This window comes from Apus apus, chromosome 2 (assembly GCF_020740795.1).
Source record: "Apus apus isolate bApuApu2 chromosome 2, bApuApu2.pri.cur, whole genome shotgun sequence".
NCBI classification, from domain to species: domain Eukaryota; kingdom Metazoa; phylum Chordata; class Aves; order Apodiformes; family Apodidae; genus Apus; species Apus apus.
The window spans coordinates 129,213,622-129,229,734 of record NC_067283.1 but is presented as its reverse complement, the minus strand read 5'-3'; the positions used below and the strand labels follow the sequence as shown (position 1 = coordinate 129,229,734).

Genomic DNA, 16,113 nt, shown 5'->3' with positions numbered 1-16,113 from the left:
AATTCAGTTATGAATTCACACCTGGCTGAAAGATGGCCAAGTGGGAAACTTGTTTCAGTTAGTAAAAAAAGCTTTATAACTGTAGGAATAAGCTTTTGATTTTCTAGTAATTGCTCTTGTGAGGTGTGGGAAGCTGGGAGGGTTTCAATGTCTGTCAAAATGTAATGTAGTAATTCATTTCAGTCATTAGCCTGCCCTACTGAAATTAATATATACATTATATATATTTAAAAAGTGAAGGATTTAATGCACCGCACTGGTTACTTGTTACTGGTTACTAGCAGGATTAGAGTCCATATAACATATTCTTAGTTGGTTACCAAGGTAATCAATACTAAGATACACTGTTCATCAAAGACAGAAAGGCAGTGGAACAAAACTACATGCAGTTCATTCTTCAAGAGAAAAAAACAAAAGTGTAAAGGGTATTGAAATGAGGTTGATGCTTTTGGGTAGTAATAGCTTGAAGACAAAATGGAATCTGAGCAAATGCATGAGGGAATAAAATATATTTCAGACTGTATTTTCCTTTGTGCCAACACAGAAAGCATGTGTTTGCTGTTGGAAGCAAAACTACTATGTCAATAGTTAAATAAAGTTCAGCTTTTTGTGCCTTTCAAAAGCAGTAGAGGAAATATCCAAGTAAAGCAAAGTGCACTCAGTATCTGATTTTGTGGGCACTTAACAAGTTTGTGTTCTTAAAAAGTATAAATTAATCAGGAAATTTCAGAATGATGTGACACTTGACCTAATGGATCAATGTGCTTCTTTCAAGAAACCAAAATTCGTATCCAAGATGGTTATATTCAAGATGAGACACAAATGCATGAATTTTGGGAAGATGTTTGTGTCCAGACAAGAAATAAAGAAACATTTTTTGTACCTGAAAATAAAGAACAAAAGATATTGTTCTGATGTCTCATATTTTTGAGGATCTGTTTGATTGGATACTCAGAAACCAGGATGAGATATTAAACTAAACTCCAGCAGCTAAAAAGGTGATTACTAGAGTGTCAGCCCACCCTTGTATTGCAAGTATATCTATCAAATAAAAAAGTAGCAAGGTTTTCTGTTAAGTTTTTGTTATTTTCAATCATCACTCAGAATTAAAAAAAAAAGTCAGTTTTTTATGTAAGTCAATTTATTGATTCTGTGAAGACACAAAACCTGTTATTTCAAGTGCAGTCAACTAATCTTGTTTTATTGCCTCAATAACAAGAGACTAAAACATCACAGTCAATGGCTTTTAGGTAGAAAGACTCAAATTCTCTTCTCAGTTTAATAACTTTTGAAATTTTCTCAACACCAAGATCAACTGCCTAGGCATAGGGAAAAAATGTTACATGTAAGACACAGTACAGTAGAAAAAAACATTGTTTATGAGCTTTCTGTAGAAACATTTTCATGTGATGAGAAGTTGTACAGACTCAGGAGTTTAAAGAAGATCTAAGAGATTCTTAAAATCAACACCATTGCAAGTGCTGCACTCATAATATCAAAAGCTGATCTTCTGGTAATACTAAGCCAATGCCAAAACATATGTAAACAGGATTCAATCAATACTTTCATTTCTGCTGACATGAACTTGGTTTTTAAAATGAAACTGCTTTGTACTAAGCAAAATTCACTTCTAATAAACTGAAATGTTAATTTGCAATGGGAGTTCAGCAATTCTTTGAACATTTCTAAATTAATACAAAGGATCCAACTCTGTCCTCAGTTGCATTTCTGAATTTTCATTGAATTGTGGTGGTAACAGAAGAATTTGTCCAGTGTTGCCCACTCATTACTTCCCTGTTGCAGCACCATTTTTCTAGTAGAAGTGAAAGGTGAAATAGTGAAGGAGAACTGGGAAATGCCTGCTCTAACCATTTGTAACCCTGCTTTTTTCAGACTTTGACATATTTCTTCTAAATGTTGCTGTGAACACGTTTGTGGCAATGTCTCCAGAAGAAACACCCTCTGCCACTCACTGGTGAATTGGATGAATACAGAGAATCCAGAAGCTTCATTGGCAGGATGACACACCACTTTGACCACCCAGTCTCCTGCATGTACAATAACAACCCTGTCAACCCTGACAGTGATTATAATGTAGCAGATCTTTACTCACGTAGTCTATATGTGGGTTCAACCTAAATAGTACCTGTGTTTAGGAAGCATGCTGCAATGAGAAAGTTTACGTGATGAAGGACAGGGCAGGATGATTCATAAGCTTCTGTCTGCTGGTCATGCCTTGCTCAGATCATCTGTGCAAGCTGACATGTCTCCCTGAAAAGTAACAGACCTAAACACTCCATTTAGAGTCTCTGACTACACAGTTAGGTGATTTAACCTGTATTAGGTGATTAAACCTAGATTTGGTTACTTAACCTGGATTTTTCATTAGTGGGGAAGACGAATTACACCTATGAGTTATCCACAAAGACCCTCTCCATATGCAACAAAATTCCTAATAAGTGTAATTATTAATGTGCAGACTAAGATGTTAGAAATAAGAAAACATGCAGAGCATCAACCCATCAGCCTGGGAGGTAACAGAGCAGCAGAGGAAAGGCACTTCCTCCGCAGCAATCCTAAAGCTGCTATACTAAATACAAGGCAACCTGACACCAGAAGCACTCTACAGCTGGATGGGTGGAGTAACAGCAGCAGTGAAAGAAAAGATCAGTGGGCAGCAGCAGGACATGGCAAAGACAGCAAATGTTGAAATGACAGCAAGGTATCTTTTCTTCTTCACAACAGAAGCCGAGTATGCCTGACTGTTTCCCCAGAATACTAATCTTGGGTAACAAACTATGAGCAAGAGAAGTGAGGGAAAATCTAGTAAGTTAAAGAGGAATTTACTGTTTGGATGTTTGCACTGGAGGTGGGATATATGAGGAAGATCACTACTATAGATGCTGTAGGAGCAGGCATTTTAACTCCTATTCACACAGTGTTGACCCACTTTTACTTCTGCTTTCCTGTACTATTGGTTCATTTTTCTGCCTTTATTATATTTTCTTTGAAATTATTTTTACATGTTGAAAGTGAGCCCATTTTTTTCCAAGACCACATAGGTGAGCAGTGACACTATTGCAAATGCTGAGGCATTTGTGGTCAAGAGTCATGTGTATGTCACATTTCCTTGTTAAGATTAGTCATTGCATACAGTATTTTTTCTGCTTTAAGAATCAGATTTGGTTTTACCACTAAGAATTTCAAGCTGAGAAACACAGAGCTTGATCCAGAGAAAAAGCAGTAGACAGCAAAAACTAACTACACTTTGGGATGCAGAGATTTTCTCACTCAGGTTCAGCAGAGTGAGACTTGAGACTTCACTTAAACGAGGCTCTTACTACCCTGCCCTTCACAGGCTGAGGTGGGCGCCAGTTATCAACCAGTGGGTTCACAGGTTCATTCTCAGCATTCTTGGAAAGGCTACGGAGCTTTGCCATCTGCAAGGAAGAAAAATTGAAGTATCCATGTGAATTCATTTGGAAGGAGTGTGGACCTTGACGCCTAGAACAAACTTTGAGACACAAACTTCTTATATAATGACAAGAATTCTAGTAGATTATTGACAGAGATCTCTCCAGCCCAACAGCTAGCACTGTTCTGTGGATCTACACACTCTTCATCCATAGAACAGTGCATCATCTGATTCTTCCTTGGGCTTCTTTTGGATTTTTCCCTGACTCACACTCACAATATCGAAAAAGAGCAGGGGCCTCCTGTGAACATGCTGGAGCTGGACTGCAAATCACTTGTGAAAATATGGCTATCTGTGAAGAAGGATGCACATCTAAGTCTATGCAGGGTGGTATGATAGCAAATGCTAGTCTTCAGAATCACAGAATGGTTTCAGTTGGAAGGAAGATGGAAGTTAAAGATCATTTAGTCCCGACCCCACTGCAAGGGCAGGGACACCTCCTAGTAGACCAGTTTGCTCCAAGCCCCATCCAACCTGCCCTTGAACACTTCCAGGGAGAGGGCATCCACAGCTTCCCTGGGCAACCTGTGCCAGTGTATCACCACCCTCACAGGACATAATTTCTTCCTAAGTTCATATTTTGTTCTTTAAGGCAGAGAAATGTATGCCAAGTGGATTATTAATTTAAATAATTACTTCAGCACTTAGCTGTTGTTCACCATATTAATTGAAATGCAGTGTTGCTTTGTTAATTGTTTTCACTAGAATGCAAAATAAATCTGTTCTGAAAACAGCCAAATTGGTAAAAAGGCTATACTCTGACTTTTACTACTGAAGCAGAAAATAATATAAGTTACCAAAAATTTTAACACAAGAACTTAAAATTGACCTTCTTGGTAACCTTATCCAGACCGGCTCTCTATTCTTTTTCCTGTGTAAACACACATTTGAGCTTTATGAATATGATTAGTACATGTATTTGTATTAACTTCCAGGTATGCAGGTTCTAGTTAGTTTGATCCTTCTCACTGACAGCTTTTAATAAATCAAGGTCTGCACCAGCAATTTCTTAAACTGGGAAACCAGCTGAATGTTACCTCACTTGGCACTTAATGCTGAAGCACAGATAATCAACTTAGGCCACAGTGATGGCTGAATTTTGTGGCTCAGGGGCACTTCTGCCTATAAAGGTATTCAGGATCCCAAGAACATTCCTGCTGAAGTTAGTTCAGGAGGTGTCTAGGAAGAAAGCCTGATTCCCAAGGTCAGTCCATTTCAAGAGTCCATTCTGCAGGCAATTTCTCACACTTCTTAGATAAAGCTTTCCTTATCAAGGCAAGGTAATGCAATGCAGGGCTTGCAAATCATCACACTTAAATGCTGAGACACTGTTGAGAACTGGTCAAGGAGAAGCAGAACTAGCTGGGGTTTACCTGATCTGAGCTGACTTCAATCGGCTCCCTCAAGAGAATCCAAGTGATGCACTCCTCGCAGGGGGGTGTAGTGAATGAACCGTGGTAGGTCCAGTAGTCCCGAGATTTGGGGAAAAGAACTGAAGGATCAAAGTGCTGAAAAGGAGCCTCTTTCCCCTTAGAGAAACAAAAAATAATTCTCTGAAGTGTCTAGAGACACGCATCTTAAAAGACATCAGTATCTATGTTATTATAAAGGAACTGGTTACATATAAAGATTCATGGAAGAGATCAATCTCCTTTTCTTCCTGTCAAGCATTTGCCCTGTAACTAATAATAACTGATATTTTTATTCTATTAATAAATTAAAATAAATTACAAACTGAATTGGGTGGACCAAAGCAAATTCATTGTTCCATTTTTCTGTCCTGGAATTACCAAAATTTTATTTTGTTTTGGGTCACTTGGGACAAAAGTTAAAGGCTGTGGCACTGCAGGCACTGGTGCCATTTTTATCCAATAGAACAGTGGCCAGGCATTTATCCCAGATTCTTTGCAGTTTTCTCTATCTGAGGAAACTGAAATCTGCATGTCTGTCTCCTCCCAAAATTGCACTCTGATTACCTTGTGATGGTGACACTCTCAATCTTTTTTTGGCACTATTTAACTTAATGTAAAAAACTAAAGAGTATTGGATCCTGAATTTCTTACAACTGAAGGTGATTATCACCAAAGGAGAACAGCAGACACCAGACAACGTTTCCTGAGAAGTTTTTCTTTTCTACCAAATGGGATACTCAAGAGAGTATCTCCACTGGATTGTGATGAGACTTCCTCGTCCCCTCAGGACAAGAAGAACTAAACACAGAGAGTTCAGTTCTCTACTGGTATTTAGTGTGCAGTTCTGGAAAGCAAAATTTTATTCCTAATTCCTTCTCCTATCATGGAGAATCTTCTCTAGATGGGAACAGAGTATTATCCTACAAAATGCAACGGGACCAGCTGCAATTTTTCCACACATCCTTGCACAAAACTTGGGTTTAAAGAATAACATCAAGGCTTCAAATACATCTTCTTGACAAAACAATTCTGCAAATTCAGTATGAGTTTGCAAATAACTTCACAAACAAAATTGTACTTCTTCAGTAAATACAGTACAGAGTTCAAGAAACTCCTCTGTCTGTAAGGTACCATAGCAATGTTGCATGTGCAGTAGATACCACCCATTAATCTTTCCTGAAAAATAAATCATCTTGGTAAAATATATGTGATGAAAGGTAAAAAAAAAATATTAAAATACAAGATGTGGTTGTTTGCATATTCACCTATCTTTCTCTGGTTTTCTTCAACTGCTGTTTTTTCCAGAACCACTACAGAGAACAGCTGTATGTAGGAAATCAGACTTCTGTTTTATTTTTTTTTTGCTGTAAAAATCTCCTGTTAGGCAGTGTCAAATAGAAGGTAATGGAGTGTATATCACTCTTTTGTAATCATTGTATCGCACAGTGCTTCATTAGGGTGCTTGATCAACTTTTAATTAACTGTGGCAAAGCTCTTCTGCATGTAAATGGCCAAAAAAATTATATAGGGATTATGAAAGCAAGCTGAATCTGTATCAAGACAGAGATCATGGGCTCAGCAGGGGGAGCAATGGGAAGGACAAAAAAATGACCTTCAGTTCCCTAAGCAGAAAGAACTTAATTGAATCTGAAGACTAAGAAAAGGGGGGGGAAATAAAATTAATATGACTCTGAGTGAGGAGAGAACAGACTTCAGGCTCGGACACACATATCAATGGCACTGCATGCACACATAAATTAAAGGAAAGAAATTCTGCTAAATCTGGAAGAAAATGCTTAGAAAAATTGTAAAATTCTGTCCTGGTCATCTGGTGGTATGTTCAGTGTCAAATAAAAAAGGGAGTTTTCTTTTAGCATCATTAGAATCATAAAGCTTATCATGAAGTAGAGTTGCTGAAGTATACCTAGAGGCTTGGTTTATGTGCATTAATAACATTAAATAACAATAATGCAGTATCACAATTCTCTGCAAAAAAATCTTTTCCACAGTTGTATAAATGCAATAGCTGGGCACTTTGGTCCTCAGATCATTAATTAAACTGGAAAGCAGTTTAGAACAGGTTTGCAATGCTATTTGTTCTTAGCATCAGAGGAAGACAGAACCTAGGACTGGTGCAGAAACTCTACAGTATAATCCCTTTTATAAATTAATTTCATTCCATCTTAAAACTAATAAAGTTTTTAATCTCCCTTACACTGACTGGGATCTTGCTCCATCATTCCTACTAGTTTCTTCGTACGTCAGGCTAATTACATTTCTGACCCTATTATATGCATTTCTTTTGGCCACTGCTGTCCTCAAATTCAAAAAGCTTTTCATTTCTTCTTGATATCTACACATTAGTGTATTTTTACAGAATAGTATCAATAAGACTATAAATTATTCATGCAAGGATTGATACAAAATCCTCTACAACATGAACACTTAAAAAAAGTAAGAAACTATGTTTACTCAAGTAAAAGAAAGTCCTGCTCTGCAATCCGATGTATCCCCTCTCATGCTACTGTTAGGTATCAGAATGGTGCTAAAAAGTGAATCTCAGCTTCTGACTTCTGCTTCTGCTGCTTTTTAGCTACATTATACCACAAAAATTGTTTAGATACCTTGGTCTTAATGTTATCGATTTCTTCGAGAATTCTCTTCAACTCTGGTTTGGGAGTTTGTCCAACCTATAATGCAAAGCACAAGTACTGTATTTTTTCATCATGTTCCACAGTATTTGAAAGAAATTCAGTATATCCCATCTGTCAAGTTAGGCAGCAGTACTCTCAGAGCATCCAGTATAGACTGACACAAATTCTGAGTGTTAAAAAAACATCCGGAATGCAGACTCAAATAACTGGCTTTGCAATTATAAAATGTGTTGAAAGATTCAGCAAGGTATCTCCCACTCTCTGAGGAACACACTGTTCACTCAGTGTCATCTACCAGCCTAGCCCTTGGCTTCTGGTTTGAAACCAACCCACAGCCACTGTGAGACTGTGAACAGTCAGCAAAATGCTGATTGAAGAGCTAGAGCTCCTGCAGACACTTCAAACATTCTGCAGCACTTATACAAGTCAGATCAGACTTGATGTAAGATGTATGATGAGATTCATGTCATGACCTCCGCAAGGTATGGGGTTACTATATTGCTTGTGTTCATGACATTCAGCACCTCCAAAAGCTTTGACATGGCTCTGTATCCCAGAAGACTTGGGATAGCATGCATAAGACATGCTGTTATTGTGATGTCTTGTCCCAAAATAGATTAAATTAAATTCTTCAGGAGATAATTCAATCTCTATTTTAGCAATAGCCAAAAATCCAGTCATGGAATATGACAAACCCAGAGGAAAACAACAGCTTCTAAGCTGAAAAGCAAGAAGGAAACAGGGAAAGAAAGCCAGAGAAGATACAGTGATACTGCTTACTTTTCTAGACCTTTTTAGCTGACCTTAGCATGGTTAATAGGAACATAATGTTACATTTAATAAGTTGTGTTTTACAAGATAAGGCTTTAGCCTAAACCAGACCAAAATAAATGACAAAGGAAAAATCAGTGAAGGACATAGTCATGGGGGAGAATCTTGACAGGTGCTGAATTCTGTCACTTTCAGTTTAACCACAAGAAAAAAGGTCAGCCTGGCTCACAATATAACAGAATTAAAATTACATTTGATCTAGCCTGTCCAGGGACACTGTTTCAAAATTAATTACATCCACTTGCTATTGTTTGTACAAATGCAGCTTACTCGTGATAAAACAGTAAGAGAGCTATTGTCTGACACTGTGTTCAAGCTGAAATGCCCACCTGCAGGTAACATGACAGCCACACAGCTGAAGTTGCATGCCTGTTTGTGCTTCTCCATGTCCAAGACCATATGCAGATTTGATACTAGGTTTGCTTTTTTTCATTAACTTTATTTAAAAATCAATTTGCAAGTAATCAGTACAGAATTATTTTGTTATGAAGCTGTTGTATCTCAAGGTTAAAATGTTCAGTGAACTTCTTTTACCATCAATTCTTTCTTTTTGGAGCAGGTTTGTTGAACTCCTTTTTATTCCCAGCTTATGTGGAGATCCGAAAGACCCCAAGGATGGGAATAAAAGTCAATATAACCTTCCTGACAGGCAGATACAATACCTGCTAGCAGCAAGGGGCAGGAGGAAACAGACTTCCTATGCAGACTGTCCTCCTCACTTAGTATACACCTCAGTAAAGAGCTGGTCAGCTATCAGGGACAAAGTTAGCAGTTGTCCCAGGCTTGAAGATGTGTGTCTCTTGTTCAATACTACCCTTGGCATGTGCCACTGGGGTCACAAATGGTGTCAGAAGTCAGCTCTGAACAGGTTAGTGCATGGAAACTGGAGGGCTCAAGGACATATGTGACTTCATTGGATGTTTTCCTGTAAAATGATACAGTGCAGGGAAAAACAATGGCAACTTTTCTCCTGGCACTAGAGAAAGCTAGACTATGATAAACCGAGTATGTGCCACTTACTTTCAGAAAAATGCCCACAACAGCCACACCGTCAGGTTGTTTCAAAGCTCCAGCAAAATTACCATGTTTTGGATTCCAGTGCACCATATGTAACTAAAAATCAATTAAACCTCAGTTATAAATACAGGAAATTGCAGTCTAATCTTAAAAGATTTTACATTAAATTAAGAAAAGTTTCCAGTACACGTCAAGTAAAAGAATGGACATGAAGAGGAAATCTATATGTATTTCCTATTCCTGTTCCCATGCTTCCATGTACTCACACTTTCTGTAAGCGTCACTTTACATTTCAAGTATAAAAGAAGGAAAATTGAGTTTATCACACAATACCTTTAAAAATTACTCAGATAATTCAACAAGAAACAGTTCAACCCGAGCACATGACATGCACACATGCAGTGCATAAAACAATACTGAGATGCACTTCTAAAGTAGACTTTTAGGTCTTCATGTTAAGTAGAAAACAGCTCAAGGCTTTACACTAGGTTGTATGCAGTACATATGTTATTGTTTTGTTTCTCTTACTGCTCGCAGCACATTGTACTGGAAAAGAGTGGAGGAAGTGATCTGACATTTCTTTTTCAATTCTACTTTCAGTAATGTTGTATTTTCAGCATATATTTAAAGGTTTTACATCTCCTTCCAGAAAATCTCTGGCTCCTGCATATACGTAGAAATGCTGCAACTAGCACTGTGGGATCTCAAAGTAAGTAGCATTTGGAACACAGCACCATCTAAAGCAACTGAAATCTTGTGCATATTTTGAATGCAAATTTTTAACTTTTTTTTTTAATGCACAGTAATAATTATTTAAAATAACAACAACATTCTTTGCCCTGAGTATAACTTATTGTGTGGATCTCTGTTTCTTTTCTCTTGAGAATAAAGATATAACTGCTAAGGATAAGGGTGGAGTAGCCATGTATCTTTGCTTGCATTCTAGCATAATTTCATATATTCCGGGCTTTCTTCTCCTGTCAGTAAATATCTGAGTACTGCAAACAAAAGCAAAGTAAAAAGTCTGTGTTTGAACTAACCAAGACTTAGCTTGAGGAAACAGAGCTTGTCTAATTGGCCACACAAAGCAGAACACTAACATTGGCTGTGACTAAGAAATGGGGAAAAAAATCCCCTCAAATCATCACCCACAGTCACCTCTGAAATGCACTGATCCTGCAAAATACCCGCCTGATTTTTTTCCTACAACAGGTCAGCAAAGCCCTTGTAAACTCTGCACCTTGAGGGTATAGGTGAAAGGCAGAAAAACACTACTCCAGATTTTTTTGGGGTGTAGGCATATATTTTGAGCCTGTTCTCAAATAAGATGGAGGAAGGAGGTTACATTTGCTAGTAATACACTAGCATCAATAAGGGATTCAGATATATTTATTACCTGAAGAAGTCTTCACAGTCTAAAGCAGTAATTAATTTTAGCAAATTTGGACAACAATAGTGCAGTAGTTTACATTAAAAAAACCCCACCCAAATACCTGTTTTCTACAGTTCCCAAAAATAAACAGAGATTTTTGAACCACAGAGGCTCAGAAAATTGAAGATCCTCTTTTACCACTCTGAGTCAGTTTTAAGGTGGATCTCATTTAGAATGCTAGTTTATCAAATGTGCTTTTAGTGAGGCTTTCTATTAATTAGTAATGCTTTCTGAAGCTAACTTTGTAATTCAAGCTATACCAGAAACAGCTAAAAGCCAAGTAACATCAGTTTTCAGAGATCGTTTTGCCTCACATATTTTTAAAATATTCTAAAATATTCTAAAATCCTAGCAAAAACTCTTGCTTGAAGAAACAATTTCCAAGTTAGTGTATACTTTGTTGGCAGACAACTTATCCCACTGCACACTGATGAATATTCACAAATTTCATAGGCAGATTTAAAAATCCATATGTAAATACTTGCAAAAGGGAGAATGGTTAATCTGTTCAGAGGCACAATCAGTCAAATTCCAGTTAGTATTGAATATTACTGTCAAAAATAAGTCCTACCTCTGCTGCATATTTCACCCCATCTATAACATGCTCAGAGCCATGGTCATCAGAGGAACCCCAGTGCAAGTGGAGCTGACGCAGCCTGTAGGCTCCCGTGAGCGGCCCACCTCTCAGCACTGCAATTGATAATCTGCATCAACACCAGCCTGCAGAACGCTGACATTCATGTCTACGGAAGGGGGACCCCTACTTTGAAAGTGTGGAGCACTTCTTGTAAATCCAGCAGATTACAGTGGGGGTCACTGCAGCACTCACCAGTTTACAAGAGAGCGGCTGAATTTTGTTATCACATGGGAAGAATCCTGATTCATGTGAAAACCGTGGAAGCTGCTGTGAGTCAAACACAGAATGAAATCCCAGGAGCTCAACAAGCCCGTTTTCTCTTGGCAAGTGCACACACTATAATTCCTGATGTGGAGAGACAAGGAAGGTATTCACAGATGATTCTTGCCAAGAAAATGGTCTGCTGTGAAATGGCTGGGGTCAGGACTGTGAAATCAACATGAAGATGCTTTGAAGCAGACCTCTAGCCCATAGCTGACATACCTTTTACAGTTCAGACAGCTAAACAATGGTTACAGCATAGTTTGCTGCTTCTAAAAAAAAATAAATAAAAAAAATCCATTTCTTGAAAGTGAAGGAAGAGAAAAAAGTTCAGGTCAAATGAGTTAGAAAGGTGTTCTTGAGCAAGCAAAACTTATAGTCCACATTTAACATTGCCACCAATGAAACAAATTAGGAAGCTGTTATTTCTGATGCCCTTAGCCAAATAATGCTGATCAAGCAGCAGTCTGACAATTTACATCAACTCTGACTTTCAGAACATCATGCTTGCTCTTTCAGTTTGGGAATTCTTTTGAGCAGGGACTGCTTAGAGGATAAGCTCTCAAATATATTTTGCATTCATTACCTAAGGCAGGAATGAGACGTGTTTCCTTACACAGATAGCTGCTAATGCAGTTCATGACTGCAGTGCCAGAAGACCTTGTTTAAATAGCATTCAGGTTTGAACTTCCACCAATAGCTCTGAAGTTCAAAGTTAACATTGAAATAATATTTCAATCCCCTTGTGCCCAGTGGTCTCAAATTAATTCTTGATACCATATGTGCTAGAATACCTACACAGAGCAAAATGCTTAACTTTGCATTTTCTCTTTTCAGTTGGTTTCACATCCATTGCTGGGACCGAAACAAAGCACTGTGCTGAATTATAAGTATGCAGTTCCTCTTCTTTTTTGAGTTTGTTCATAAACAAATAAATAATTGTAACTAACTCAATACAGTATTGCATATGCCTTCTGTAGAAACCTTTAATGAAAAATATGTCACATAGTAAGTTGTTGTTGTTACTGTATCACAGTTGAATGTAGAAAGAATAAGAATTTACGTGATCCATGTATATTTACCAGCTAAACCAATATCAGAGTTGGAAACTCATTTAGTAGCAATTTCTTACAAGTGGCCCTTTCCAGAGCTCAAATACTGTGAAGGGCTTGGAAACAGCACTTCATAATGGTATGCTGATCTCTCTAGTATAAAAATCCATCTTTTTAACACAGCTTATCCTCAGCTGCTGCCCCCACAGAAGCCAACAAATTAAGGTAATATTTATGATATGCTTTCTCATGTGGTTTCTCAGAGCTGTCAAACATGGTATATTATTCCAATCAGACATATCCCTCTGAAAGGCTTGAGCCCTAAACTACTGTCCAGCAGCCTGCAAAAAGTTGGTAACAGGAGCAGGGAGTGAATGTGCACACTGGGTGTCAGAGGAACAACAGGGATGATGGGGAGGGGAAAGGTGGGGAGGGAATGCAGGGAAGATTATTCAGAGGAAGGACTGCATCAAGGGCCACATTCTGCTTGGCAAAATCAGGGTCTCCCTCCAATACAGTCCCTGGACAGACACATTCTTGAGCAGCCTCTGTCTAAACATTTCAGCCTTTAGGAAGCTGCAAAGACAGAGCAGAAGCACCATGAGAAAAGGTCCACAGTCAATTTACTTCCCAGGCTTTAAGTCATGGCATTGATTTTCTGCAGTGCTTTTGGTACATGTTATAACAGAAGTGCAATTTATGTTTTTTTCCAGGTTGCTGTGTAGAAACTGAGGTAATACATCCTAATGCACCATACAAATACATAACAAAGAGGTGAATCCTGTCCTAAATAGCTTAGATTCCACCTGTGAAATGTTGAACTGTAACAGGTAGCTGTAATGGTAAATGAAGAAGTCCAAGATCAAGACACACAAGACAGACAGTGATCTTCCAATGTACTGCAGATAGATTTCATTAATTATACAGGTTACTAAGAACAATATCCCAATAAAAATGCCATCAAAGCAGATTTTTAAAAAAAACACAATTGAAAGTAACTCTGTTTTCCATTAATTAGATTACTTTCCTTCTTTATAAAGGACTGATGAACATTGCATGTTCTTGAGATGTCTATGCATTATAAGGTATTGTGAATTTATTTGGTCATTTTGACCATTGTTGCCTGTCTACATTCAGAGCTTTGAATTGATACAGCTCTGGAATCAAGTCTTCAACAATTTAACTTAGTGACTGCTCTCTCTCATATAACAAAGTCATTTGATAGTCCTCCAGAAGCTATGAAATGCTATCTTCATAAATGCTATTTAAATGGCTTTTTTTTAGGCTGTGGAGGCTGTTGAGACTTCCCATACAAATGAAAGAAATCAAGTTCACTGTTGGTGGAAACAGTTTTGTGCTTATGAAGTGTCCCCTGGGTGACACTAAACAGAACCTGAGGATGCAGTGTCCATGCTGAAGGAGGTGACTTGGGGAGGAGAAGTCCACCTTGGACTTGATGATCTTAAAGGTCCTTTCCAACCAGAACAATTTTATGACGGATTCAGAGGTGCCCCTGCAGCTACAGCCTCCCTGTCCCACCTGTGGTGGACCCAAACATTGCCAGATCCACAAGAAGGAACTCTAGTAGCACCTTTTTTACATACCCAAATGACTTCTCTAGCGATTGAGAAGGCCAAGTACCACAGGATGTGTTTGGATTCCCAGTGCTTTGCAAACCTCAATTCTTAATAACCCCCAAAAGCCAGACCAAAAACCGACCTGATCGATCAAAAGTGTCGTCAAAGACGACTCGGCAGGTGCGCCCGTTGTTCAGGATGGTTTTCGCTGCCCCAGGATCGTAACTGGCGTGCCAAGAGGTGAGAGAAGAGTCGTGCTTCACGTCTTTGCTGTTGATCTCAATGGGCGACTGCTTGTCTCCCTTGGCCATGGGGTAGTTTTCATGCCAGCGCTCGGGTCCTGAAGGGAGAGGCAAGGAAATGTCAGCCCGGCTCGGCTCCCGCTGGCCCGGCGACCCTGATCCCCCACTCACCGTTGTCGCTGTCATAGCCCCACACGGACTGCGCCATGGTGCCGCGCCCTGCCCCTCCTGCTCCCTCCCGCCTCCCCTCTCGCTCCTTTTTATAGACCGCCGCGGCTTCGCGTCCTCCTCTGAGGGTGGGTGGGGAGAGGGCGGTGGCGGGACTCTGCGGGCGGGCAGGGGGTGGGGGTGGTGGGGAACGCGGGGGCGGGGGGAGCCGTTTTCTCCCCACATCCCCCGGAGAAGGCAGAGGGATGATGCCAGCGGGAGGCGGCGGCTCCTTTCACGCCCCTCCGCAGGGCACGCCTCAGCCCTCCCTGCCCCGGGAAGGGGAGGGAGGAGGCTGCGGCGGTCCGAGGGTCCGCCGGGAGTGGGCTGGGACTGCGGCGGGAATGTCGGGAGAGCCCCTCAGCCAGCACGGCGGGGCGCCGAGCCCGGTTCTGCTGGGGGAGCGGCTGTGTGGAAAGTTAACCTGCCGCACCCGCACGGGAACCGGCCAGAGGGGAATGCAGGACCCCGACCCTGCCCACCCTGCACGGTTTTCCCGTCTGGGGACAGCGTTGCCGGATAGTTTTGGGCGCCCAGGGCTGGCAGGGTGCAGAGCTCCGGCTTCACTGTCCTCACGAGTAGTGTCGTCGAACACATCCGAAAGACACTATCTGCCTGAAAAGGTACCTCTTAGCCTGCTAAACCACGCCGTTATGCAAAGCTGGCCTCTGCCAGCCCCAAATGAGGCCGTTCCTGGCTATTGGGTCAAATTTGGGTTTGATGTTACCCAGTTGATTTTCTTTTGTGCAGGGAGCATTACACCAAATGCATTTTTTCATGTTAGGCAGCTTAGCAGTCAATATTTGGGTCAGGAAAACCGCTGTTTTTCAGATGATGGAGAGTCAGTGATTGATATGGTTGTGTTAGTTGGCTTTGTCTCTACATCGCTGTTGAATACTCAAAGCTTTTCTTTCAAATGCCAGCTTTGCTGTGGTCTCCCTTGGCTTTGTCAGCCCATATAATCACTGCTGCAACTCTATCTACCTCGAGCTAAGTACTACATCAAACTACATACCTGGAACTAAGTAATATCCCAAGCTAAATATTTGGGAGTCAGCCAAGAAGCATCCCGAACCATGGAGATTTCCAGCATAGTCGCAGCAAATTTGCTTAAATGCTCTGTGTACCAATCAGCACTGGAAAGTAGCATGGAAATAAATCTGCAGCTTTGAGAGGCTGTAAACCCTTTGTGTTGGTGATGTACAGGGAAAAGATGGAGAAGCTGCAATTTACAGAGCCTAAGATTAATTTGATGTATTTCATGTCCCCAGATCATCTGGAAGGTTCCTCTTCTAGTGTACCTATATAACTGGCTA

At 40.0% G+C, this 16,113-nt stretch overlaps 1 protein-coding gene across 1 annotated transcript; it reads right to left on the bottom strand.

Annotated features, from left to right (window-relative positions):
* Positions 1-1,172: 1,172 nt before the first annotated feature.
* On the bottom strand, positions 1,173-14,798 carry CA3 (carbonic anhydrase 3). Its single transcript, XM_051610684.1, has 7 exons — positions 14,762-14,798; positions 14,491-14,688; positions 11,393-11,511; positions 9,393-9,485; positions 7,512-7,577; positions 4,849-5,004; positions 1,173-3,440 (listed from the first exon to the last, which is right to left on the bottom strand). Exons 1-7 carry the CDS (start codon positions 14,796-14,798, stop codon positions 3,321-3,323), a joined length of 789 nt encoding a protein of 262 aa, XP_051466644.1. The 3' UTR covers positions 1,173-3,320.
* Positions 14,799-16,113: the final 1,315 nt, after the last annotated feature.